The sequence below is a fragment of the Cervus elaphus genome, chromosome 7, assembly GCF_910594005.1.
Source record: "Cervus elaphus chromosome 7, mCerEla1.1, whole genome shotgun sequence".
NCBI classification, from domain to species: Eukaryota; Metazoa; Chordata; class Mammalia; order Artiodactyla; family Cervidae; genus Cervus; species Cervus elaphus.
The window spans coordinates 7,509,303-7,535,293 of NC_057821.1; the positions used below are offsets into that span (position 1 = coordinate 7,509,303).

Genomic DNA, 25,991 nt, shown 5'->3' on the forward strand with positions numbered 1-25,991 from the left:
CAAAAGATGATCAACATAAGGCAAGTAATAAGGTAGGAATATGTGCATAGAGAAGCATCTCATTTACCTGAATGGTTCAGGGAGGTTGTCATGGAGGAAGTACCACCCAAAATGCTTATTAAAGTCTGGAAGTCAATTGACCAGAAGAAAAAAGAGAAAGAGAGATACAGGTAAAGGGAAACAGTAAAAACATAAATATAAAAGCATAAAGCATTGAAATAAAGCAACAAAGTTGTCATTGATCATAAAACAAAAGCATGTTGGTAGCTTATGAGGCTCGGAGAAGGCAATGGCACCCCACTCCAGTACTCTTGCCTGGAACATCCCATGGACAGAGGAGCCTGGTAGGCTGCAGTCCATGGGGTTGCTAACAGTCGGAAACGACGGAGTGACTTCACTTTCACTTTTCACTTTCATGCATCGGAGAAGGAAATGGCAACCCACTCCAGTGTTCTTGCCTGGAGAATCCCAGGGACGGGGGAGCCTGGTGGGCTGCCGTCTATGGGGTCTCACAGAGTCGGACACGACTGAAGTGACTTAGCAGCAGCAGCAGCTTATGAGGCTAGAAGGGGAGGAAAGGAAATCCACACAGAGAAAATAATGGTGAAAATGATGCAAGTCGTTGTTACTTCCAGCAGGAAAGCAGGCGGACACATTTATATTTTGATTACATTATTCTCTATGAACTGAGACGGGTTAAGTTTTAAAAGGCCGGAAAGAAATGCAGGGGTGTAAGAAGCCCTTTGCAGAGAACAGTCCTCAGCAGGGAACCCCTTTTCTTGCCATGTTAGCGAAGTTATATTTTAACTAAATTTAAATCAGGGCCTCCTCATGCTAGGCTCATTTCAACCTAAGCATGCTTTTCAAATCTTTTGATCGCACACTACCATGTCTAACCCGTTGGTTCTTCCCATAGATCAAAGAAGTAGAAATGAAGATCAAGTAACCAGCAGGTGACCAGACCTCTTCCCCAGCTTCCCCTTCAGTAATCTCAGAACAAACTGTGTGAACAAGATAACAACTAAAGAAAGACCACAAGAAGTTGACAAGGTGGAAGGCAGTGGGGGACGCTGATGACTCTGACCCCCACCCCAGTGATTAACTGAGATCATTTTCCTTTTCCCTTTAAAATTTTTGTGATGGAGCAGAATCTTCAGACTTGTTTTTTGGGGGGCACAAACCCACCTTCTCCCCAAGTTACTGGCTTTCTGAGCAAAAGAAACTTCTTTTTCACCTTTATTTCCAAGCTCTCAATTCTGTTCCATTAATCTGTCTGCTTTTATGCCAGAATCATATTGTTTTGATTGCTATAAATTTACAGTATAGCTTGAAATCAGGTAAGATGATATTTCTTTTCTTTTGTTATTTCAAAGGATTGTTTTGGCTACTCTTTTTTGTTTCCATATAAATTTTAAGATGGTTTTTCTATATCTATAAAAGTGCCATTGGAATCTTGATAGGGATTACATTGAATCTATATTTTTTTGGCAGTATTAAATGTTTAATAATATTAATTCTTCACATTCAAGAACACAGGATACCCTTCCACTTATTTGTGACTAAAAAGTAAAACAAACATCTTTCTTTTTTTTTTTTTTTTTGGTTCTCCATGCTTTTTTTTTTTTTTGCTTTTTTTTTTGTTTTAAATTTATTTATTTATTTTTTTCAGTGGGTTTTGTCATACATTGACATGAATCAGCAATAGATTTACACGTATTCCCCATCCCGATCCCGATCCATGTTTCATCAATGTCTTATAGTTTTCAGAGTAAAGGTTTTTCACCTCCTTTTATTTTTTTTGACGCTAGTGTACATGGGATTGCTTATTTTCTTTATTTTTTCTGATAATCTGTTGCTAGTCTATAAAATGGCTATTGATTTTTGTATGTTAGTTTTGCTGTCCTATAATTTTACTGAATTAATTGATTTGATCTGACGACTTTGGGATGAAGTCTTTAGGATTTTCCAAACATGTATACCTTGGAGATTTTGCAGATTCAGTTCCAGTTCACTGCTATAAAATGAATATTGCAATAAAGTGAGTCACATGATATTTTTGGTTTCCCGGTGCATATAAAGTTATGTTTACACTATACTGTAGTCTATTAAGTGTACAGTAGCATTATGTCAAAAAATAATGCCCATACTTCAAGAATACTTTATTGCTAAAAAATGCTAACCATCATCTGATTATTTTGCAAGTTGAAATATTTTTGCTGTTAGAGGGTTTAAAATGTTGCAAGAATTACCAAAATGTGACATAGAGACACAAAGTGAGTAAACGCTGCTGAAAAAATGGTGCCTATAGGCTGCTCAACACAGTCCACTGCCAGAAATCTTCAATTTGTTAAAAAAAGAAAAAAGTTCACATAAAGTGAAGTGCAATGAAACACAGTATACGTGTATATAAAATCATGTAATCTACAAATAAAGGTGATTTTACTTCTTTCTTTCCAGCTCTGATGACTTTTATTTCTTTTTTTGCCAGATGGCTCTAGAAAGGACTTCCACTGCTATGTTTGTTTCTTTTAAATTAATTTATTTATTTTAATTAGAAGATAATTACTTTACAATATCGTGCTGGTTTTTGCCGTACATCAGCATGAATCAGCCACAGGTGCACATGTGTCCTCCATCCTGAATTCCCCTCCCTCCTCCCTCCCCACTCCATCCCTCTAGGTTGTTCCAGAGCACCAGCTTTGGGTGCCCTGCTTCATGCATCAAACTTGCACTGGTCATCTATTTTACATATGCTAATGTACATTTCAATGTTATTCTCTCAGACTATACCATAAAATTACAGTGATCAAGACAGATTGGTACTGGCACAAAGACAGCAATATAAATCAATGGAACAAAATGGAAAGTCCAGAGATAAATTCACACACCTATGGATAGCTTATCTTTGACAAAGGAGGCAAAAATATAGAATGGAGAAAATATATTCTCTTCAACAAGTGGTGCTAGGAAAACTGGTCAACTATGTGTCAAAGAATGAAACTAGAACAGTTTCTAACTCCATATACAAAAAGAAACACAAAATGGATTAAAGACCTAAATGTAAGACCAGAAAAAGCATAACTTTTAGAGGAAAACATAGGCAGAACACTCTCTGACATAAATCCCAACAAAATCCTCTATGAACCACTTCCAGAAATGGAAATAAAAACAAAAATAAACAAATGGGACCTAATTCAACTTAAAAGCTTTTGGACAATAAAGGAAACTATAAACAAAGTGAAAAGACAGCTTTCAGAATGGGAGAAAATAATAGCAAATGAAACAACTGATGAACAACCTAATAGAAAAGTGGCAAAAGACCTAAACAGATATTTCTCCAAAGAAGACATGCAGATGCTAATAAACACATGAAAAGATGCTCAACATCACTCATTAATAAATAAATGAAAATCAAAACCACAATGAGGTATCACCTCACACTAGTCAGACAGCCATCATCAAAAAGTCTACAAAATAAATGCTGAAAAGGATGTGGAGAAAAGGAGACCCTCTCACACTGTTGGGAATGCAAACTGGTACAGTCACTATGCAGAACAGTGTGGAGATTCCTTAAAACCTGGAAATAGAAAAGCCACATAACCCGATAATCCCACTACTGGGCATACACACCAAGGAAACCAGAACTGAAAGAGACACTTGCGCCCCAGTGTTCACTGCAGAACAATTTACAATAGGTAGGACATGGGAGCAACCTAGATGTCCATCGTCAAATGAATGGATAAGGAAGCTGTGGTACATATACTGAGCCACAAGAATACTGGAGTGGGTGGTTTATCCCTTCTCCAGCGGATCTTCCCAACCCAAGAGTCAAACCAGGGTCTCCTGCATTGCAGGCAGATTCTTTACCACCTGAGCTATCAGGGAAGCCCTCATATACACAGTGAAATATTACTCAAGTATAAAAGAACACATTTGAGTCAGTTCTAATGAGGTGGATGAGCCTGGAGCCTATTACATAGATTGAAGTAAGTCAGAAAGAGAAAGACAAATGCTGTATATTAATGCATATATATGGAATTGAGAAAAATGGTAATGACCACCCTACATGCAGGGCAGAAAAGGAGACACAGACTTAAACAACAGATATTTAGGCCTATGTTGAGTAGGTGTGGTGAGAATGAGCACCATTTTCTTGTTTCTCAACTTAGAGGAAAAGATTTCAACCTGAAACCATTAAGTACATATATATATATGTGTGTGTGTGTCTGTGTGTGTGTGTGTGTATAATGCTAAATATACAGTAAATATATGTCACATATATGTTATTAAGTATAATGTTATCAGTATATATATATTAATTATGCTATATATTATATACAGGAGATATAGATATATATTATCAGTATATGTATATATATAGTATATACTGACAATATACAGTCTTTATGCACTCCTTTCCAAATTTGGAAGCAGTCCATTGCTCCATGTCCAGTTCCAACTGTCGCTTCTTGTTCTGCATACAGGATTCTCAGGAGACAGGTAATGTGGTCTGGTATTCCCTACTCATTAAGAATATTCCAGTTTGTTGTGATCCACACAATCAAAGGCTTCAGCATAGTCAGTAAATCAGAAGTAGATGTTTTTTGGAAAATGTTTGCATTTTCTATCATCCAGTGTATGCTGGCAATTTGATATCTGGTTTCTCTGCCTTTTCTAAATCCAGCTTGGACATCTGGAATTTCTTGGTTCACGTACTGCTGAAGCAGAGCTTGCAGGATTTTGAGCATAATCATGCTGGCATGTGAAATGAGCGCAATTGTAAGGTAATTTGAACCTTCTTTGGCATTGCTTTTCTTTGGGATTGGAATGAATACTGACCTTTTCCAGTCCTGTGGCCACTGCTGAGTTTTCCAAATTTGCTGGCATAATTAATGCAGCACTTTCACAGCATCATCTTTTAGGATTTGAAATAGCTTAGCTGGAATTCCACCACCTCCACTAGCTTTGTTTGTAGTGATGCTTCCTAAGGCCCTCTTGACTTCACACTCCAGGATGTCTGGATCTAGGTGAGTGACCACATCATGGTGGTTATCTGGGTTATTTAGGTCTTTTTTTGTATAGTTCTGTGTATTCTTGCCACCTTTTCTTAATCTCTTCTGCTTCTGTTAGGTCCTTGCCATTTCTGTCCTTTATTGTGCCTATATTTGCATGAAATTTCCCTTGGAATCTCCAATTTTCTTAAAGAGATCACTAGTCTTTCCCATTCTATTGTATTCCTCTATTTCTTTTCATTTTTCACTTAAGAAAGCTTTCTTCTTTCTCCTTGGTTTCCTCTGGAACTCTGCATTCAGTTGGATGTATCTTTCCATCTCTCCTTTGTCTTTGTCTTTCTCTTCTCTTCTTTTCTCAACTATTTGTAAGGCCTCCTCAGACATCCACTCTGCCTCCTTGCATTTCTTTTTCTTGGGGATGGTTTTGTTCCCCACCTCCTGTACAATGTTATAAACCTCCATCCATAGCTCTTCAGGCACTCTACCAGATCTAGTCCCTTTTGAATCTATTCATCACCTCCATTGTATAGTCATAAGGGATTTTGTTTAGCTCATACCTGAATGGCCTAGTGGTTTTCCCTACTTTCATCAATTTGAGACTGAATTTTGCAATAAGGAGCTGATGATCTGAGGCACAGTCAGCTCTAGGTTTTGCTTTTGCTGACTGTATAGAGTCTCTCCATCTTTGGCTACAAAGAATATAATCAGTCTGATTTATGTATCTACCATCTGGTGATATCCATGTGTAGAGTTGCTCCTTGTGTTGTTGGAAGAGAATGTTTGCCATGACTAGTGTATTCCCTTGGCAAAATTATATTAGTGTTTACCCTGCTTCGTTCTGTACTGCAAGGCCAAACTTACCTGTTACTCCAGGTATCTCTTGACTTCCTACTTTTGCATCCCAGTCCACCATGATGAAAAGGACATCATTTTTCAGTGTTAGTTCTAGAAGGTCTTGTAGGGCTTCACAGAATCCTTCAACTTCAGCTTCTTCAGCATTATTGGTTGGGGCATAGACTTGGATTACTGTGATATCGAATGGTTTGCCTTGGAAATGGACCAAGATCAATCTTTCACTTTTGAGATTGTAACTCAAAAGGACTCTTTTGTTGACTATGAGGGCTACTCCATTCCTTCTAAGGTTTTCTTGTCCACAGTAGTAGATATAATGGTCATCTGAATTAAATTCACCAATTCCCATCCATTTTAGTTTACCGATTTATAAAATGTCAGTCTTCACTCTTGCAATTTCCTGTTTGATCACATCCAATTTATCTTGATTCATGGACCTAACATTCCATGTTTCTATGCAACATTTTTCTTTGCAGCATTGGACTTTACTTTCACCACCATATACAACCGCAGTTGGATGCCGTTTCTGCTTTGGCTCAACCTCTTCACTCTTTCTGGAGCTATTTTTCCACTCTTCCCCTGTAGCATGTGTGTGTGTGTGTTAAGCTGCTCAATCATGTCCCAACTCTTTGCAATCCCATGGAATGTAGCTCATCAGGCTCCTCTGTCCTTGGAATTCTCCAGGCAAGGTAATGAAGTGGGTGGCCATTCCCTTCTCCAGGGGATCTTCCCAACCCAGGGATTGAACCTGGCTCTCCAACATTGCAGGCAGATTCTTTACAAGTGAAGACTCCCAGTAGCATATTGGACACCTACTGACCTAGGGGTTTATCTTTCAGTGTTATATCTTTTTGCCTTTTCATACTGTTCATGGGGTTCTCAAGGCAAGAATACTGAAGTGGTTTGCCATTACCTTCTCCAGTGGACCATTTTGTCAGGTCTTAACTAGCAGCCCTGATAGACAGAGTGTCTGAAAAAATATGGATGGAAGTTTGTGACATTGTATAGGAGGCAGTGATCAAGAGCATCCCCAAGAAAAAGGACAACAAAAAGGCTAAATGGTTGTCTGAGGAGGCCTTACGAATAGCTAAGAAAAGAGAAGCAAAAGGCAAATAAGAAAAGGAAAGATAGACCCATTTGAATGCAGAGTTCAAAAGAATAGCAAGGAAAGATAGGAAAGCCTTTCTCGGTGATCAATGCAAAGAAATAGAGGAAAACCATAAATGGGAAAGACTAGAGATCGGTTCAAGAAAATCAGACATACCAAGGGAATATTTCATGCAAAGATGGGCACAATAAAAGACAGAAAAGGTATGGACCTAACAGAAGCAGAAGATATTAAGAAGAGGTGGCAAGAATACACAGAAGAACTATACAAAAAAGATCTTCATGACCCAATAACTACCATGGTGTGATCGCTCACCTAGAGCCAGACATCCTGGAGTCTGAAATCATGAGGTCCTTAAGAAGTATCATTACAAACAAAGTTAGTGGAGGTGATGGAGTTCCAGTTATTTTCAAGTCCTAAAAGATAATACTGTGAAAGTGTATACTAATTATAATTAAGTGTAATACTAAAGTATAATACTGTGAAAGTGTATACTAAATATACCAGCAAACTTGGAAAACTCAGCAGTGGCCACAGGCCTGGAAAAGGTCAGTTTTCATTCCAATCCTAAAGAAAGGCAATGCCAAAGAATGTTCAAACTACTGCACAGTTGTACTCATCTCACATGTTAGCAAACTAGTGTTCAAAATTCTCCAAGCCAGGCCTCAACAGCATGTGAACTGAGAACTTCCAGATGTTCAAGCTGGACTTAGAAAAGGCAGAGGAACCACAAGTTCCAAAGTAAGAGAGTTCCAGAAAAACATCTATTCCTGCTTTATTGACTACATCAAAGCCTTTGACTGTGTAGATCACAACAAACTGGAAAATTCTTAAAGAGATGGGAATACCAGAACACCTTACCTGCCTCCTGAGAAATATGTATAAAGGTCAAGAAGAAACAGTTAGAACCAGGCATGAAACAAAAAATTGGTTCCAAATAGGAAAAGGAGTACATCAAGGCTGTATATTGTCACCCTGTTTATTTAACTTATATGCAGAGTACATCATGTGAAATGCTGGACTGGATGAAGCACAAGCTGGAATCACGATTTCCAGAATAAACATCAATAACCTCAGATATGCAGATGTCACCATTATTATGGCAGAAAGTGAAGAGGAACTGAAGAGCCTCTTCATGAAAGTGAAAGAGGAGAGTGAAAAAGCTAGCCTAAAACTGAACATTCAAAAAATAAAGATCATGGCATCAGGTCCCATCACTTCATGACAAATAGATGGGGAAACAATGGACAGAGTGACTGACTTTATTTTCTTGGGCACCAAAATCACTGCAGATGGTGACTGCACTCATGAAATTAAACAATGCTTGCTGCTTGAAAGAAAAACTATGACCGACCTAGACAGAATGTGGTCCACAGGAGAAGGGAATGCCAAACCACTTCAGTATTCTTGCCTTGAGAACCCCACAAACAGTATGAAAAGGCAAAAAGATAGGACACTGAAAGATGAACTCCCCAGGTCAGTAGGTGCCCGATATGCTACTGGAGATCAGTGGAGAAATAACTCCAGAAAGAATGAAGGGATGGAGCCAAAGCAAAAACAACACCCAGTTGTGAATGGGACTGGAGGTGGAAGCAGGGTTCAATGTTGTAAAGAGCAACATTGCATAGGAACCTGGAATATTAGGTCCATGAAACAAGGCAAATTGGAAGTGGTCAAACAGTAGATGACAAGAGTGAACATCGACATTCTAGGCATCAGTGAACTAAGATGAACTGGAATGGGTGAATTTAACTCAGATAACCATTATATCTACTACTGTGGGCAGGAATCCCTTAGAAGAAAAGGAGTACCTGTCATAGTCAACAAAAGAGTCTGAAATGCAGTACTTGGATGCAATCTCAAAAATGACAGCAAGATCTCTGTTCGTTTCCAAGGCAGACAATTCAATATCACGGTAATCCAAGTCTATGCCCTGAGCAGTAATGCTGAAGAAGCTGCAGTTGAATGATTCTATGAAGACCTACAAGACCTTCTAGAACTAACACTCAAAAAATATGTCCTTTTCATTATAGGGGATGGGAATGCAAAGGTAGGAAGTCAAGAAACACCTGGAGTAACAGGCGAATTTGGCCTTGGAGTACAGAATGAAGCAGGGCAAAGGCTAATAGAGTTCTGCCAAGAGAACGCACTGGTCATAGCAAAGACCCTCTTCCAACAACACAAGAGAAGACTCTACACATGGACATCACCAGATGGTCGACACTGAAAACAGATTGATTATATTCTCTGCAGCCAAAGATGGAGAAGTTCAATACAGTCAGCAAAAGCAAGACTGGGAGCTGACTGTGGCTCAGCTCATGAACTCCTTATTGCCAAATTCAGACGGAAATTGAAAAAAGTAGAGAAAACCACTAGACCATTCAGGTATGACCTAAATCACATCCCTTATGACTATACAGTGGAAGTGAGAAATAAATTTAAGGGACTAGATCTGATAGATTGCCTGATGAACTATGGATGGGGGTTGGTGACATTGTACAGGAGACAGGAATCAAGACCATCCCCAAGAAAAAGAAATGCAAAGAAGCAAAATGGCTGTCTGAGGAGGCCTTACAAATAGCTATTAAAAGAAGGGAAGCAAAAAGCAAAGGAGAAAAGGAAAGATACGCCCATTTGAATGCAGAGTTCCAAAGAATAGCAAGGGGAGAGACCTGCCCTCTGTAGTTGAAATAAAAAAAAAAAAAAAAAAATCATCGGACATAATCCCTAAAAAAAAAAAAAAAAAAAAGAAAGCCTTCCTCAGTGATCAATGCAAAGAAATAGAGGAAAACAATAGAATGGGAAAGACTAGAGATCTCTTCAAGAAAATTAGAGATACCAAGGGAACATTTCATGCAAAGATGTGCTCAATAAAGGACAGAAATGGTATGGACCTAACAGAAGCAGAAGATATTAAGAAGAGGTGGCAAAAATACACAGAAAAACTGTACAAAAAAGATCTTCATGACCCAGGTAATCACAATGGTGTGATCACTCACCTAGGGCCAGACATCCTGGAATGTGAAGTCCAGTGGGCCTTAGGAAGCATCACTACGAACAAAGCTAGTGGAGGTGATGGAATTCCAGTTGAGCTATTTCAAATCCTGAAAAATGATTCTGTGAAAGTGTGACACTCAATATGCCAGCAAATTTGGAAAAGTCAGCAGTGGCCACAGGACTGGAAAAGGTCAGTTTTCATTCCAATCCCTAAGAAACGCAATCCCAAAGAATGCTCAAACTACCACACAATTGCACTCATCTCACACACTAGTAAAGTAATGCTTAAAATTCTCCAAGCCAGACTTCAACAATATATGAAGCGTGAACTTCCAGATGTTCAAACTGGTTTTAGAAAAGCCAGAGGAACCAGAGATCAAATTGCCAACATCTGCTGGATCATTGAAAAAGCATGAGAGTTCCAGAAAAATATCTATTTCTGCTTTACTGACTATGCCAAAGCCTTTGACTGTGTGGATCACAATAAACTGTGGAAAATCTGAAAGAGATGGGAATACCAGACCACCTGATCTGCCTCTTGAGAAACCTGTATGTAGGTCAGGAAGCAATAGTTTGAACTGGACATGGAACAACAGACTGGTTCCAAATAAGAAAAGGAATACATCAAGGCTGTATATTGTCACCCTGCTTATTTAATCTATATGCAGAGTACATCATGAGAAACACTGGGCTGGAGGAAGCACAAGCTGAAATCAAGATTGCTGGAAGAAGTATCAATAACCTCAGATATGTCGATGACACCACCCTTATGGCAGAAAGTGAAGAAGAACTAAAGAGCCTCGTGATGAAAGTGAAAGAAGAGAGTGAAAAAGTTGACTTAAAGCTGAACATTCAAAAAACTAAGAACATGGCATCCAGTCCCATCACTTCATGGCAAATAGATGGGGAGACAGTGGACACAATGGCTGACTTTATATTTGGGGGGGGGCTCCAAAATCACTGCAGATAGTGATTGCAGCCATGAAATTAGAAGACACTTGCTCCTTGGAAGGAAAGTTATGACCAACCTAGACAGAATATTAAAAAGCAGAGACATTACTTTGCCAACAAAGGTCAGTCTAGTCAAGGCTATTGTTTTTCCAGTAGTGATGTATGGATGTGAGAGTTGGACTACAAAGAAGGCTGAGCACCGAAGAGTTGATGGTTTTGAACAGTGGTGTTGGAGAAGACTCCTGAGAGTCCCTTGGACTGCAAGGAGATCCAACCAGTGCATCCTAAAGGAGATCAGTCCTGGGTATTCATTGGAAGGACCGATGTTGAAGCTGAAACTCTGGTACTTTGGCCACCTGATGTGAAGAGCTGACTCACTTGAAAAGACCCTGATGGTGGGAAAGATTGAGGGCAGGAGGAGCAGGGGACGACAGATGATGAGATGGTTGGCTGGCATTACCGACTCAATGGATATCAGTTTGAGTAAACTCCGGGAGTTGGTGATGGGCAGGGAGGCCTGGCGTGCTGCAGTCATTGGGGTCACAAAGAGTCAGACACAACTGAGCTACTGAACTGAACTGAATATCAAGAAAGCTTGCTAAATATGCTGTTTGTAACAGTTTATTTCTAAATGTATTTTTTTAATTTTCTATACACATAGCCATGTCATCTGCAAAAATCTTCAATTGTATTTCTTTCCACACTCTGCCTTTATTTTTGGTTTGTTTGTTTATTTTACTATGCTAGATGGAAACTTCAATAAAATTTTAACAAAGATGACAATAAATGTTTTACTTTTCATTGATGAGGGGAAAATGTTCAGCATTTGATTCTTAATTATGATGTTAACTACTGGGTTTTTGAGAGTAGACTTTATAAGGTTAAGGAAGGTAGATTCTTTTCCTAATTTGCTGAGGATTTTAGGTCATAAATAATGTCTGAGGTCGGCAGAATTCTGTTTTGTTTTGTTTTGTTTTGTTTTTTCAGCAGGATTCTATAATGACCCCCACATTCCTGCTCCTTGGTGTGGTTGCCCCACATAATCCTCTCACTTGATTATGGAAAGGACCTGAGGATATAATGGGATGTCACACCCATGATTAGATCATGTTGTCTCACAAAGTTGAATAAGTTTTGAAGATGTGATCAAATCCCCAATCAATTGGCGTGAGTTAATTAAAAGGGAGATTATCCTGCCTAAGCTAATCATGTGAGCCCTTTGAAAGAGTCTAGAAATCAGAAACTGTTGCTCTAATGATCTTGCAGCTACCATGTTTGGAGAGGATGTATAAGAGTATCTATGAGGGGGCAGGTTGCAAAAAGCTGTTACTATTACATTTTAGCACCAATTAAAATGAGGCTTCCCTGGTGGCCCAAACAGTAAAGAATCTGCCTGCAATGCAGGCAGTCCCTAAATTGAGAAGAAACCCTGGAGAAGGAAACGGCAACCCACTCCAGTATTCTGGTTTGGGGGAAAACTCCATGGGCAGAGGAGCCTGGTGGGCTATGGTCCACAGGGTTGCAAAGAGTTGGACAAGACTGAGTGACTAACATACACACACACCAGTTAAGATAATCATTTTTTTCCATCTTTAGTCTGGCAATGTGATGAACTGTATTCATTGATTTTACATTTAAAACCAACCTCAAAAAAAAAAAATAAATAAATAAATAAAACCAACCTCACACTCCTGTCATAAACCTCCTTTGATTATAATATTTGCCCTTTTTACCTCTTACAACTGCAACGTTTCGTTTAGAATTTTGTGTTCATGAAAGATACTGACCTATAGTTTTCCTTTCTTGAGTTGTCTCTGTCAAGTTTTGGCATTGGTGTTATGCTGATTTACAAAATGAGTCAGGAACTGTTTCTCCTCTATTTTCCTAAGGTATACTGATGTAAAATTGATTTTATTTGTTCTTTAAATGTCTGGAAGAATTTACCAGTGAAGTGATGAGACCCTGATTCTGGAAAAGATTGAAGACAAAAGGAGAGGAGGGCAACAGAAGATGAGATGGTTGGATAGCATCACTGACTCAGTGGACATGAACTTGGGCAAACTCTGGGAGATAGTGAGGAACAGGGAGGCCTGGCATGCTGCAGTCTGTGGGGATGCAAAGAGTTAGACATGAGTTAATGACTGAACAACACCAACAATATCTATTGAACTGATAGATTTTGAGACTTCCTTTTTTATTTCTACTGTAATTTTTTTCTCTCTCTCTTGATTTCTTTACAAGCTTTCCTAGGAATTTAATCTTATCAAAGAATCAAATCTTTGCTCTCTTGATATTCTCTATTGTATGTCTGCTTTTTCACTATTTTTCGCCCTTTTCCTTTTTATTCCCTTCCTTCTATTTTTTGTTTGTTTGTTTTTGAGGTTTGAGTTCTTTATCTAGATTATTAAATTGCTATTTTCAACTTTTCCTGTTTTAATATTAACCTTTTATTTTTCAAATACATTCATTTCCTATTAAATTCAGTACTGCTTTAGCTAACTAACACGAGTTTTTCCATAGCACACTCTGTAAAATTTAAATCCTTTCAATTTGTTGAACTTTCCCTATAACTAGCATATGGTCAACTTTGGCAAATATTCCATATGCACAAAAAAGTGTCCATTAATATTTGTTTCTAGTGTTGTATGAGTTTTAAGCACATAAAGCTAGCTAATAGTTTTTTTTTTTTAACCTTCTATATCTTTACTTATATTTTAGCTGTTTTCTGTATGAAGTTATAAGTGGGATGTGTTGGAATATGCAACCAAATTGTAGATTTGTTTTTCTGTTTTTTCTATGACCTTTGCTTTATCTTTTTGATGCTGTGTTATTTTAGCTTTTGTTTGAATGTAAGTGTTTCCTATTTGCCTTCTTTGAAGAAAGTTGTCAATTGATATATTAATATAATTCTAGTTTTGCTTACTTGGAGTTTATTGAGCTTCCTGAACTTAGGTTGATGTCTCTCGGTTTTGGAAAACTTGTGACCATCAGTTCTTCAGATTGTGATACTGCCTCATCCTCTCTCTCATCCTTCTGAGAAATATAGTTATACATACAGTGAATTAAGGCAGAAGGAGAAAAACAAATATCATATATTTACACATATATGTGGAATCTAGGAAACTGGTATAGAGGAACCTATTTGCAGGGTGAGTACAGAGATGCAGATGCAGAGGGCAGACAGGTGGACACGAGGTGGGGCAAGGAAGTGGGGTGGGATGAGTTGGGAGATTGGGATCTCCATACGTACACTACCACATGTAAAACGGTGAGGAGCTGCTATACGGCACAGGGAGCTCAGGTCTGTGCTCTGTGATGACCCAGAGGGGTGGGATGGGGAGGTGAGGAGGAGGCCTAAGAGGGTGGGGACATGTGGATACACAGCTGATTTACTCCATTGTACAAAGAAACTAACCCAAAGTTGTAAAACAGCTATACTCCAATGAAAACCAACAAACAAAAGTCTGATGTGTCCCACTCATCTCTTACTAGTGTTTTGGATTTTCCATTATATTTTCCTTTGTGTTCTGCAACTTGGATATATTTTATTGCATTTATTTAAGATATCTAATTCTGTATGCTATTTAACCCATACATTGAGTACTTAATTTTAGACATTGCATTCATACCTACAATAACTTTTTTTTTTTTGTATATTGAAACCATTCAATGAAATTCTCCATCTTTTCATTCATATTTTAAAATATTTTTTTTTACAATGGTTATTACATCTATTGCTTCTATTGGTAGCCTTTTCCCTTGGTTATTGTCACGTTTTCTTCTTCACATGTCTCAAAATGTTTTTTCCTATATACTTGGTCATAATAATTACAGTTGTCCCTTGATGTCTGTAGGGGATTAGTTCCAGGGGACCCCTCTCCCTCTGCATCAAAATCCATAGTTGCTCAAGTCTGCCAACTAAAAATGGACACTTTCCAGCATGGTGACCCACTCCAGTCTTCTTGCCTGGAGAACTTCACGGACAGAGGAGCCTGGTGGGCTCAGTCCATGGGGCCACAGAGAGTTGGGCATGACTGAGCGACTAAGCCCAGCACATCTGCCTCCAAAAGGATGAAGTCACCAGCCACTGCAGCCTCTCAGCCTCAACACACCTCAAAAAAGTTCAGGGATGAGATCAGGAATGAGGCACCCTGCGTTCTGGAAAACTGGCAGAACAGGCCTTTGGATAATTAAATATTTTCAGGAGACTATATGAGCTCAAATTCTGGCATCTTCTCATATCTAGAAAAGCACTCAAATCTTTAATGGAGACATCTGTTCCTTGTGACTAGCAGTAACCTCCATAAAACTAGCAGAAACCTTCTGCAAAAACGTGTATTTGATTGCGTGTACTCGCCCTTCACCCAACCATATATATATAGGCCTCTTCCTCATCTCTCCCAAGCAGTTTCTCAGAGCTATCTGAGAGGCTATCTCCTGGGCTATAGTCCTTATTTTGCCTCAAATAAAACTTAACTCACAACTGTCACAAGTCTTTTTTACAAACTTTTATATAAAATGACATAATATTTGTGTACAACCTGCACAACTCCTCTCATACACTTTAAACCATCTCTAGGTTACTTATAATACCTAATGCAATGTAAATGCTATGTAAAAAGTTGAAAATACAATATAAACACTATATAAATAGTTGTCAGTGTACAGCAAATTCAAGTTTTGCTTTTTGGAATTTGTAGAATTTCTTAAATATGTTGGTTGAATTTGTGGATGCAGAACTGGCAGATATGGAGTGCTAACTGCATAGATATTGACACTGAGATTATTTCCTAAAGAAGGTCAACATTTTCTTCTCTGGGAGAGATATGGTGAGGGATGAAATCCCTCAATTTAGTCAAGAACTGAGCAGGGTCAGGGCCACAGAAAAGTTTGGTTAAACTTAGTTATGCATGTGTGTGTGTGTGTGTACCTGTTTACAAATATTTCAAGGGCTATACCTACCATGTGCATGTTTCAGGCTCTCTTCAGGCTTTTCCATCCTCAGTTTTGGCAGCAATGTAGACACGCTGTTCCCTACTCATACTATTCCAGCATTCAGAAATATTCCAGGAGACTCAAATAATATATTCTCTTTCGAATATTATAAAGATTAACTATTGAACACGAATGTTATTATTGACTACCTCAAGCTGTATTTTAATAAGGAAAATGATATTTGAGAAAGCTAAGTTTAAATACAAAAAAGCATCATTCTACTCAAGGGAACATGTGTGTGCCTGCTAAGTTGCTAAATCATGTATGACTCTTTGTGACCCTATGGACTGTAGCCTGCCAGGCACCTCTGTCCATGGGATTCTTCAGCCAACAACACTAGAGTGGGTTGCTATGCCCTCCACAAGGGGATCTTCCCAACCCAGGGATCCAATCCGTGTCTCCTGCTTTGCAGACAGATTCTTTACCACTGAGCCACCTGGGAAGCCCATACTCAATGGCATAACACCTCTATATATCAACAAGACAAATACAGGTGGTGACCACACACCTGTGTGATTGATTTTCTGTAACTGCGTTTTGGAAAAATCTAATTAACAAGAGTCACTAGAATAAGCACAAGCCCTAATAGTTAGCATTTTGTAAGTTATAATATGCCTTCTAATGCATACGTTCAAATTATAGTTCTATGATAAATAGACCTGCAGATTGTAGTCATGTATGGATGACTCTCAAGCTGGACTGTAAAGAAAGCTGAGTGCTAAAAACTGATGCTTTTGAATTGTGGTGTTGGAAAAGACTCTTGAGAGTCCCTTGGACTGTAAGGAGATCCAACCAGTCCATCCTAAAGGAAATCAGTCCTGGGTGTTCATTGGAAGGACTGATGTTGAAGCTGAAACTCATTACTTTGGCCACCAGATGTGAAGAACTGACTGCTTGGAAAAGACCCTGATGCTGGGAAAGATTAAAGGCAGGAGAAGAAGGGGACGACAGAGGATGAGATGGCCCACCAACTTGATGGACAAGAGTTTGGGTAAACTCAGGGAGTTGGTGATGGACAGGAAAGCCTGGCGTGCTGTATTCCATGGGGTTCCAAGGAGTGGGACAAGCCTGAGCGACTGAACTGAACTGAACTGATGATAAATAGCATTACCTAAACTTTATTTCTGACAGAATAGAGGGTATATGGGGTTTCCCTAGTGGCTCAGCAGTAAAGAATACACCCACAGTGAAGGAACTGCTGCAGGAGAGACGGAGTCCATCCCTGGGTCAGAAAGATCCCTTGGAGGAGGGCATGGGAACCCAGTCCACTATTCTTGCCTGGAGAATCCCAAGGACCAAGGAGCCTGGCGGGCCATAGTCCACAGGGTCACAAAGAGTCCGACACGACTGAAGCGACTTGGCACACACACACACAAAGGGTATATGATATAAGGACCTAGGACAATTCTTCAAAGTTTATTGTAATCAACCAGGTAATAATTCTAATCTTCTTCACTGTTTCTTACATATAGCTTTCTATAATGTTAGCCTAATTATTGTCTTTTGTCAGTAAAGAAATGTGTGTTATAAGTTGGTGAAAACAAAAATAAACTATATATGTATATTCAATACTAACATTACAAAAGCATCACCCATAACAAAAATAATGTAAGAATACAAAGTTGATTGACCTGTATGAGAGACCACTGATCAATTTTTTAAGTTTATATAGATGATAACAGACAAGTTTTTCTATTGATTTCCTTTTGAAAAAAAATACTGATTCACAGTTACAATTTGAAATAAGAAGAGTTGAAAACTATTAGGATAACATAAATGATTACAATGGATTTTGTCCTGGAGAAAATACCAATATTACCATCAACAGTATAGTGATTTAGGGCATGACTAAAGAATACAAAACAGGGAGTAGAGACACAGATGATTCTAAAATACTCACGTCACAGTAGGAATTCAACTGGAAAGTGTTACTTACCCAAAATTTTTCTTTCTGCCCCTGTGCTCCTCTTAGTGTGCCCCATCTAGAAATAATAATAAAAATTATTGGCGTGGTTAAAAATGCTTGAGTTGCATCTTCATAAAACACTAATTATTGTCGGAATTGTATCTTTTCTATTTCCCTTTCTCCCACCACGTTTCATTATGGAACTATCATCATTGCCTATATAAAGGTGAATGCACTGTTTCTTTTTAACCAAAACATCTTTGACTTTTCAAGAGTACACTTATCTAGTCCAAATGGCTTGAAATCAAACTTGCTGATCAAAGGAAATAAGCCTTAGGGCAGCTGGAATGTAAAGGTTTAAAGTATTTAAAGACATCTCCCCTCTTTATATCTCATCTTCTGAAACTCTACTAAAACTCTCCAAGAATACTGATAAAACCATGATGTAAATAAAGATAATTGCTATAAAAGTGTGTTTTTGCAAAAATATTCATATGCATATATTTTTTATAAAATGGCTATATGAATTTCTCTATATACACACACATATGGAAATCAAATCCTATATTCTCAGTAACTGAAGAGGAGAAAGTGGCAGGAAGCGAAGAGGAACTAAAGAGCCTATTGATGAGGATGAAGGAGGAAAGTGAAAAAGGTGACTTAAAACCCAGCATTAAAAAAACTAAGATCATGGCATCCAGTCCCATCACTTCAAGGCAAATAGAAGGGGGAAAAGTGGAAGCAGTGACAGATTTTATTTTTTGGGCTCCAAAACACTGTGGATGATGACTGCAGCCATGAAATTAAAAGATGCTTGCTCCTTGGAAGGAAAGCTATGACAAACCTAGACAGTGTATTAAAAAGCAAAGATATCACTTTGCTGACAAAGCTATAGTTTTTCCAGTAGTCATGTACAGATATGAGAGTTGGACTGTAAAGAAGGCTGAGAACTGAAGAATTGATGCTTTTGAACTGTGGTGTTGAAGAAGACTCTTGAGAGTCCCTTGGACTGCAAGGAGATCAACCAGTCCATCCTAAAGGAGATCAGTCCTGAATATTCATTGGAGGGACTGATGCTGAAGCTGAGGCTCCAAAATTTTGGCCACCTGATGCAAAAAGCTGACTCATTTGAAAAGACCCTGATGCTGGGAAAGATTGAGGGCGGGAGGAGAAGGGGATGACAGAGTATGAGATGGTTAGATAACATCACTGACTCAGTGGAAAGTGAAAGTTGCTCAGTCGTGTCTGACTCTTTGCTACCCATGGACTATACAGTCCATGGAAATCTCCAGACCAGAATACTGGAGTGGGTAGCCTTTCCCTTCTCCAGCGGATCTTCCCAACCTAGGAATCAAACTGGGGTCTCCTGGCAGATTGTTTACCAACTGAGCTATGAAGGAAGCCTGCTCACTGACTCAATGAACATGAATTTGAGCGGACTGTGGGAGACAGTGAAGGACAGAGGAGCCTGGCATGTTACAGTCCATGGGGTTGCAAAGAGTTAAACATGACTTAAAGACCAAATGATGAGGATGATTCTCAGCACTGGTACATTCTCAGTGTAACAGATGACGATTCTTTAAAAAAAAAAAAAATCAGGACTTAAAATGCCTCTTCTTTTTCTCCTGATTAAAGCCAGGGACATAGATGTTACTAACATGTTCTATTTACTAATGAAATATCAAGGTTTGTCCAAGATCGAAGAGTGGGGATGTTGAACCACAGCTCCAAATCCCATGTTCTTCTCAATATGTAATATTGCTTCTTTTATGAACATTCAGTCCCCAACTGCAGTGTGCCGTGAATGGCGTCAGTCTTACATGCAGAAAGCATGTTGACCACCACTTTCATGAGCTTTGGTGGATTATGGGAAAACAATCCTGTTCACATCAATTAATCCCTAGTACCCCAAATCTCAACATCAGAGTGGTTTTCCATTGTATAAAAAGCATTCTGGAAAAGATATGAATTTGTTGTTCAAATATTATCACTATGTCTATTTCCCAGAAAGCTGTTTTTAATAGAGTATAAATAGAATTATGCTGTGGTACCATAGAAGTATTGTTTAAAGATGGCAAGTTTATTGCAAGGATCTTTGGGGCATTCATGAGAATAAGTAATAATGCATTTGGATCATTTTATCTTGTGACTAAGAGGTTATCTCCTCCTCCTTCCCTGGTGGCTGAGATGGTAAACAATCTGCGTGCAATGCAGGAGACCTAACTCCGATCCCTGGGTCAGGAAGAACTCCAGGAGAAGCAAATGGCAACCCACTCCAGTATTCTTGCCTGGAGAATTCCATGGACAGAGAAACTTGGCAGACTACAGGCATGGGGTTGCAAAAGAGTTGGACACAATTGAGTGACTAACACTTTCACTTTTCAAACTGATTCAGTTTTCAAAATCATTTTTCAACTTTATAATTACATCTACATTCTTGTAACTTTTCTAAATAAGCTACTGACATTGAAAAATTTACCAGTCAAATGGGAGAGGGCGAGGGTGGGGTGATTTGGGAGAATAGCATTGAAACATGATCATACATGAAACGGATTGCCAATCCAGGTTCGATGCATGAGACAGGGTGCTCAGGGCTGGTGCACTGGGATGACCCAGAGGGATGGGATGGGGAGGGAGGTTCAGGATGGGGGACACATGTACAACCGTGGCGGATTCATGTCAATGTATGGCAAAACCACTACAATATTGTAAAGTAATTAGCCTCCAATTAAAATAAATAAATTCATATTAAAAAATGATTTGACCCCAAATATTCAAAGGGTATTATATGCTTCTACCAGTAGATCATATCTGAAATGTTGAGTTGCTCATTTTCTGCTCATGATGGCTATCATGACAATTTCAGAAAGGGCAAATTCTGGACCACTCAAGAAAACATTCCTTCAGGCAGTCTGTCCACTGATCACTTTAGCTATTTATACCAAATACAAAATACACGACTACATCAGAAGAATCTAAGAAGCCACTTGACTTCAAAACCATATAGGCAGGAGAGGACCCCCAAATCTGAGATCCATCAGACATGGTGAGAAGTTGAGGTACATTATGCTTGAGGCACTAAAGAGCCTCATAGGAAAGAACTTCCATTAGAGAAAGAGATATCTAGACACAACAAGCTCAATCCCGTAGTTAAACATTTGTCAACAATGAGGAGGAGCCATTGAGAGTACAGTCCATTCCCTGTCACTCAGATTCATCCAAACTGAGCTCCATGCTAAACTCAGCTCAGTTTGGAGTTGGGGCAGAAACAGGTCAGACTCTTTATTAAAATCTGAAAAAGCTATTTCACTAAAAGCTGTGTATGCCATAAAACACTTTTAGTAATACTCAAATAGAGGGTAATGATAGAAATGCATAGGTTCCTTTCCCACTTTGTAAGAGATTTCTCACTTCCTAGGTTCCACTGCATTGAGGATGGTGCATGGGAAGACAAAGTAGTATACCAGAAGGAATTGAAAAGACATCATGGCAAAATGCACCATGAAGTAAGTATTGCATGTATTATTAAGTCCATTTTAGATATTCTTATCACTCTCAGAAATATTGAGACCGTTTTGGGGCATGAAGATCCACAATTGCATTATGGATTTAAGATATACCAAAATGATTGACTACACAATAATCCCATTACCAACAGATCAAAGACTAACTACAGTGGACATTTGAATAATATGGGCTTGAATTGCATAGGTCCACTTAAATGGAATTTGTTTTCACTAAATACATACTACAGTACCACAGGGTCTGAAGTTGGTTGAATCCATGGATGCTGAAGTGTGGGTGCTGAGAGCAGACTGTAGAGTTACATTCAGGATTCCAAATGTGTGGGGCTGGTGCTAACCCCAGCGTTGTTCTAGGGTCAACTATAATTCTAAGAAGCAGCATTTCATCACAAAGGAGAAGAAATGTAGCTGTATAATTTTTCATATTCTAGTATCACTGAAAAAAAAAACAAATAAACTATTCTGGAGATATCTAAGAAGTAAAAACTAACACCTTTACTTTTGTTCAAATGTGATATTTTTCATATGTTCCTAGTATTTTGTTCAGTTCAGTTCAGTTCAGTAGCACAGTTGTGTCCAACTCTTCGCGACCCCATGAATCGCAGCACGCCAGGCCTCCCTGTCCATCACCAACTCCCGGAGTTTACTCAAACTCATGTCCATCGAGTCGGTGATGCCATCCAGCCATCTCATCCTCTGTCGTCCCCTTCTCCTCCTGCCCTCAATCTTTCCCAGCATCAGGGTCTTTTCCAGTGAGTCAGCTCTTCACATCAGGTGGCCAAAGTATTGGAGTTTCAGCTTCAGCATCAGTCCTTCCAATGAACATCCAGGACTGATCTCCTTTAGGATGGACTGGTTGGATCTCCTTGCAGTCCAAGGGACTCTCAATATTTTGTTATGACTATCTAAATAATATTTAATGATATAATAATCATTCTTATCTTATAAATCTATTAACTCTTTGGACTTGCCTTAAATTTATTTTCAAGTAGTACTGCTGTTTATTATCATTTTAAGATGCATTATTTCTAGCACCAATCATTTTTAACCCAGGGAGAAAGTCAGTGTTCAAATTATTATAAACATTCTCAAGGTAGACAGGAAAGTTCATCAAATCCTTCAATAAAAGTGAAAGAGGAAAAGGAAAATAAGTAGGATAAAGCTGATAGTTTCAGGGGTTTGGCTGCTTGTGAAAAAATTATAAACAAAGGATGTTGACGTTTATGCGAAATTCAGTCAGAAAGAACATATCACACCTCCGCACAGAAGCTATTGTTCAGTTTCCCTGTGTTACAGCCTCTGTGTCAATGACAAGCAAGTTTCATCCATCAGAGACTCTAATGTTTGCACTGCAACCTTCAGCTATCTTTTCTTTCCTCTGTCTTCTGTAGACAGTTCTAAGATGGTAATCCAAGTCACAAAGAAGTGTTACAGCAAGGTAGACGAGTGGGTTATTTTCTAAATATCCCAGGCTCTGCATGACTGGGAAGAATCAGACCCTAGGTTATTAATATCATAGTGAATGTACATATATATATATATGAATAGTATATAGTGAATCCATACACACACACACATACACACATATTTATACTTTCCTGAATTATGGTACTGGATTTTGCTTGCCATTGTAGCAACAGGTTGAAAATTTTAGGAATGTGTATATATTTTTTACAAATATCTACTCATTAGACAACAAATATCTTTGAGGACATGAAGATTTTCTTTTTATTCATATTTGCTCAAAACTTGTTTACACTCTTCTTTGCCTCCCTTGTACCTCTTCAAGTTGAGAAGTATTCACAAACATTTGTTAAAATGAACCAGTACCTTAACTATCCTTTGCTGAGATTCTTTCCTTAAGATGTTTTATATAAATTATTCCAATTTGGGGGCTACCCCACATGGCATGTGGGATCCCAGTTCCTCAATCAAGCCCATGCCCCCTGCAGTGGGAGGGGATCACCTTAATTAACCACTGGACCACCAGGGAAGTCCCTGAGATCGTTTCTTAGGGAGGGATGAATTGGGAGATCGGGATTGACATATACATACTACTATATATGTGTGCACGCGTGCTAAGTCTTCAGTCGTGTCTGACTCTTTGCGACCCTATGCACTGTAGCCTGCCAGGCTCCATCTGCCCATGGGATTCTCTCAGAAAGAATAATGGAGTGGGTTCCCATGCCCCTCTCCAGGGGATCAAACCCTTGTGTCTTATGTCTCCTGCATTGGCAGGTGAGTTCTTTGCCACTAGCGCCACCTGGGAAGCCCAGTGTTATAAATAATATATAACTAATAAGGACCTATTACATAGCACAGGTAACTCTACGCAATATTTTGCAATGACCTATATGGGAAAAGAACTTTTAAAGAAGAGTGGCTATATGTATATGCATAACCTAAACTCTGCAGTCTGGATTTATCTTATATGCTCACTTTCAGGTAGTTTTGGAAACACTACTCTTTTGCATAATATTAAGTCTTTCTTAGAGAGATCATAAATTCTGCAAAGTAAGCATTAAAGAATGATGTAAGATTTTGTATTGCTAAGGTTATTCCTTTTGAAAAGGATGTTATTCTTTTCAGACAACTGTACTAAATGATACTAGACTTCTTAAAATGCTGTTTTAAGTTCTGTCTAGATAGTAAATTCATTGGAACTAAATAAGTACTTTTTATCGATATAAGATTTTAAATGATTTTTTTTTCTCTCCTTTGGTTTCACTTGGTTTTGCCATTCAGACCCATTTATCCAATGTTGGTCATATTCAACATGGTAAATGACAGAAAACTGAATATGCAATTTTTTTAAAGTAATACTGATATTCCTATAAGTATTTTTTAATATGAAAGCACAGAATCTCTTGTGTACTTCATCCATTTATTTCTGCCTTTATTCAGCAAGCTACTCTTTCATACAAAGAAAATGTATCTTCTCCCTTCAAGATGCTGATTATCTAATGGGAGTGATGTTGGGAAATGAAAAACAAATGAGTTTTTGTACTTTGTTCATGTCCCTGGATATTTTCCAGTGTCTTCTAGTTTACAATCGAAGGGAACTTGAATAGAATTTGTATCCTACTGTTGTGTGAAATTGTATAAATCTTAATTATATTGAATTGGTTCAAAAATAAAAATAAAAAATAGTAGAAAATAAAATAAATAAGTCATGGACATGTAATGCACAACTTAGGGAATATAGTCAATAATATTGTCATAATTTTGTATGGTGACAGATAGTAAGGAGAGTTATTGTGGTGATCATTTATTAATGTATAAAAATATTGAATCACTATGCTGTATATCCAAAACTGATATGATATTGTAAGTCAAAAATGTATAAGAATAAATTGAACTCTATAATAGCTACTTTTTTGAAAGAGTGTTTCACAACTTTTCCATAGGTTACAGATGAAGACATTAACCGTGAGGGCAAAGACAACTCCCTTCACAGAGTGGAACAGAAATTCGTCAGGTGGAAATGGAGGGTAGAGTTGTAAGCATGAGGGCAAAGTCACAAGAGAGCGGGGAAAGCTCTCTTGCAGCCTATTCTTACAGTAGCACTTAGTCCAGGGGGACCGGAGAACGGCAGTGGGAGTGGCTCAGCCCATAGAGAGCACTCCAGGCTACAAGCTTGGCATTTACAAATGCCATAAATCTGCTGATAAAGAGTCATCCAAATTCGGGATGTCACATGACCTGGGGACAACTTCCGTGTTAGCATAGGAATAGATTCCAGAGGGAGGAGACTGACAGCTTAAGATGAATGTTGTCATTAGAGCAAGACATAATGAAATGCCCAGTAAGAATGGAAGCCCTCTCAGGCAAATGCTGATTCTTTTAACAACTGTGTCTCCAACTCCTGAAAAAGTGACTCTCACATAGGCAACCCTCAATAGATACTTTTTTGAGCAAGTACTGGGAATGAAGAGGAGGGCATAGGTTTGAGAGCTATGTTGGAGATAAAAGGGATGGAATTTACTGGCTAATATATACCAACTGTGAGGGAGAAGGACTTGAGAATAACTGCAGGATTTCAAGGGTGAATGAGCAGGAGGGTACATCAAATATGGCAAATCTTGGCATACACGTCACAATATACAAAGGTATGTTCCTGACAACCAGGTTGACTGATCATCACCAAGACTGTAATTACAGAACTGCTTGTTCTCCTTGGGAGTTCTCTCTACTGATAGTGGTTCTGCTTATTAACTTTTAAATTCATGGTTTTTCAGGGGTTCTGACAAGTAAAACACTGAAAGAAAGAAGGAAAGCTGATGATTTAAAATAATTGTGAAAGTGACTTTCTGCAGAGTGAGAACCTGGAGGAGGAAATTGCAACCCTCTCCAGGATGTTTGCCGGGAAAATCCCATGGACAGAGGAGCCTGGTGGAGGCTGGTGGGCTACAGTTCATGGGGTCACAAAGAGTTGGATACAAGTGAATGACTGAGCACACACACACACACAAAGTAAGGAATTCTGTGATGAGAACAATTATTTTCTAACCTACAAAGTCAAGATATATTTGCTTAGAAATCAAGTTCTTTATATCCAGCTAAGAATTTGGAGTGACAAGAAGAAAAAAATATTATATTGATGGTAAGTATATTACACTGTGATCTAAATATCTAGATCAAAATGT

General features: G+C 38.5%; 1 protein-coding gene across 4 annotated transcripts in view; it reads right to left on the reverse strand.

Moving 5' to 3' along the window:
• TINAG (tubulointerstitial nephritis antigen) overlaps window positions 1-25,991 on the reverse strand; it is a 95,636-nt gene that overhangs the window by 1,281 nt on the left and 68,364 nt on the right. For 2 of the 4 annotated variants that reach the window (XM_043907061.1, XM_043907058.1), the window contains exons 10-11: window positions 17,852-17,897; window positions 13,844-13,953 (exon numbers count right to left, since the gene is read on the reverse strand). In XM_043907061.1, coding sequence (XP_043762996.1) covers window positions 13,844-13,953; window positions 17,852-17,897 — 156 coding nt within the window. Of the gene's footprint in view, window positions 1-67; window positions 126-13,843; window positions 13,954-17,851; window positions 17,898-25,991 lie in introns of all 4 variants that reach the window. The other 2 variants (XM_043907060.1, XM_043907059.1) reach the window with 2 other exon arrangements.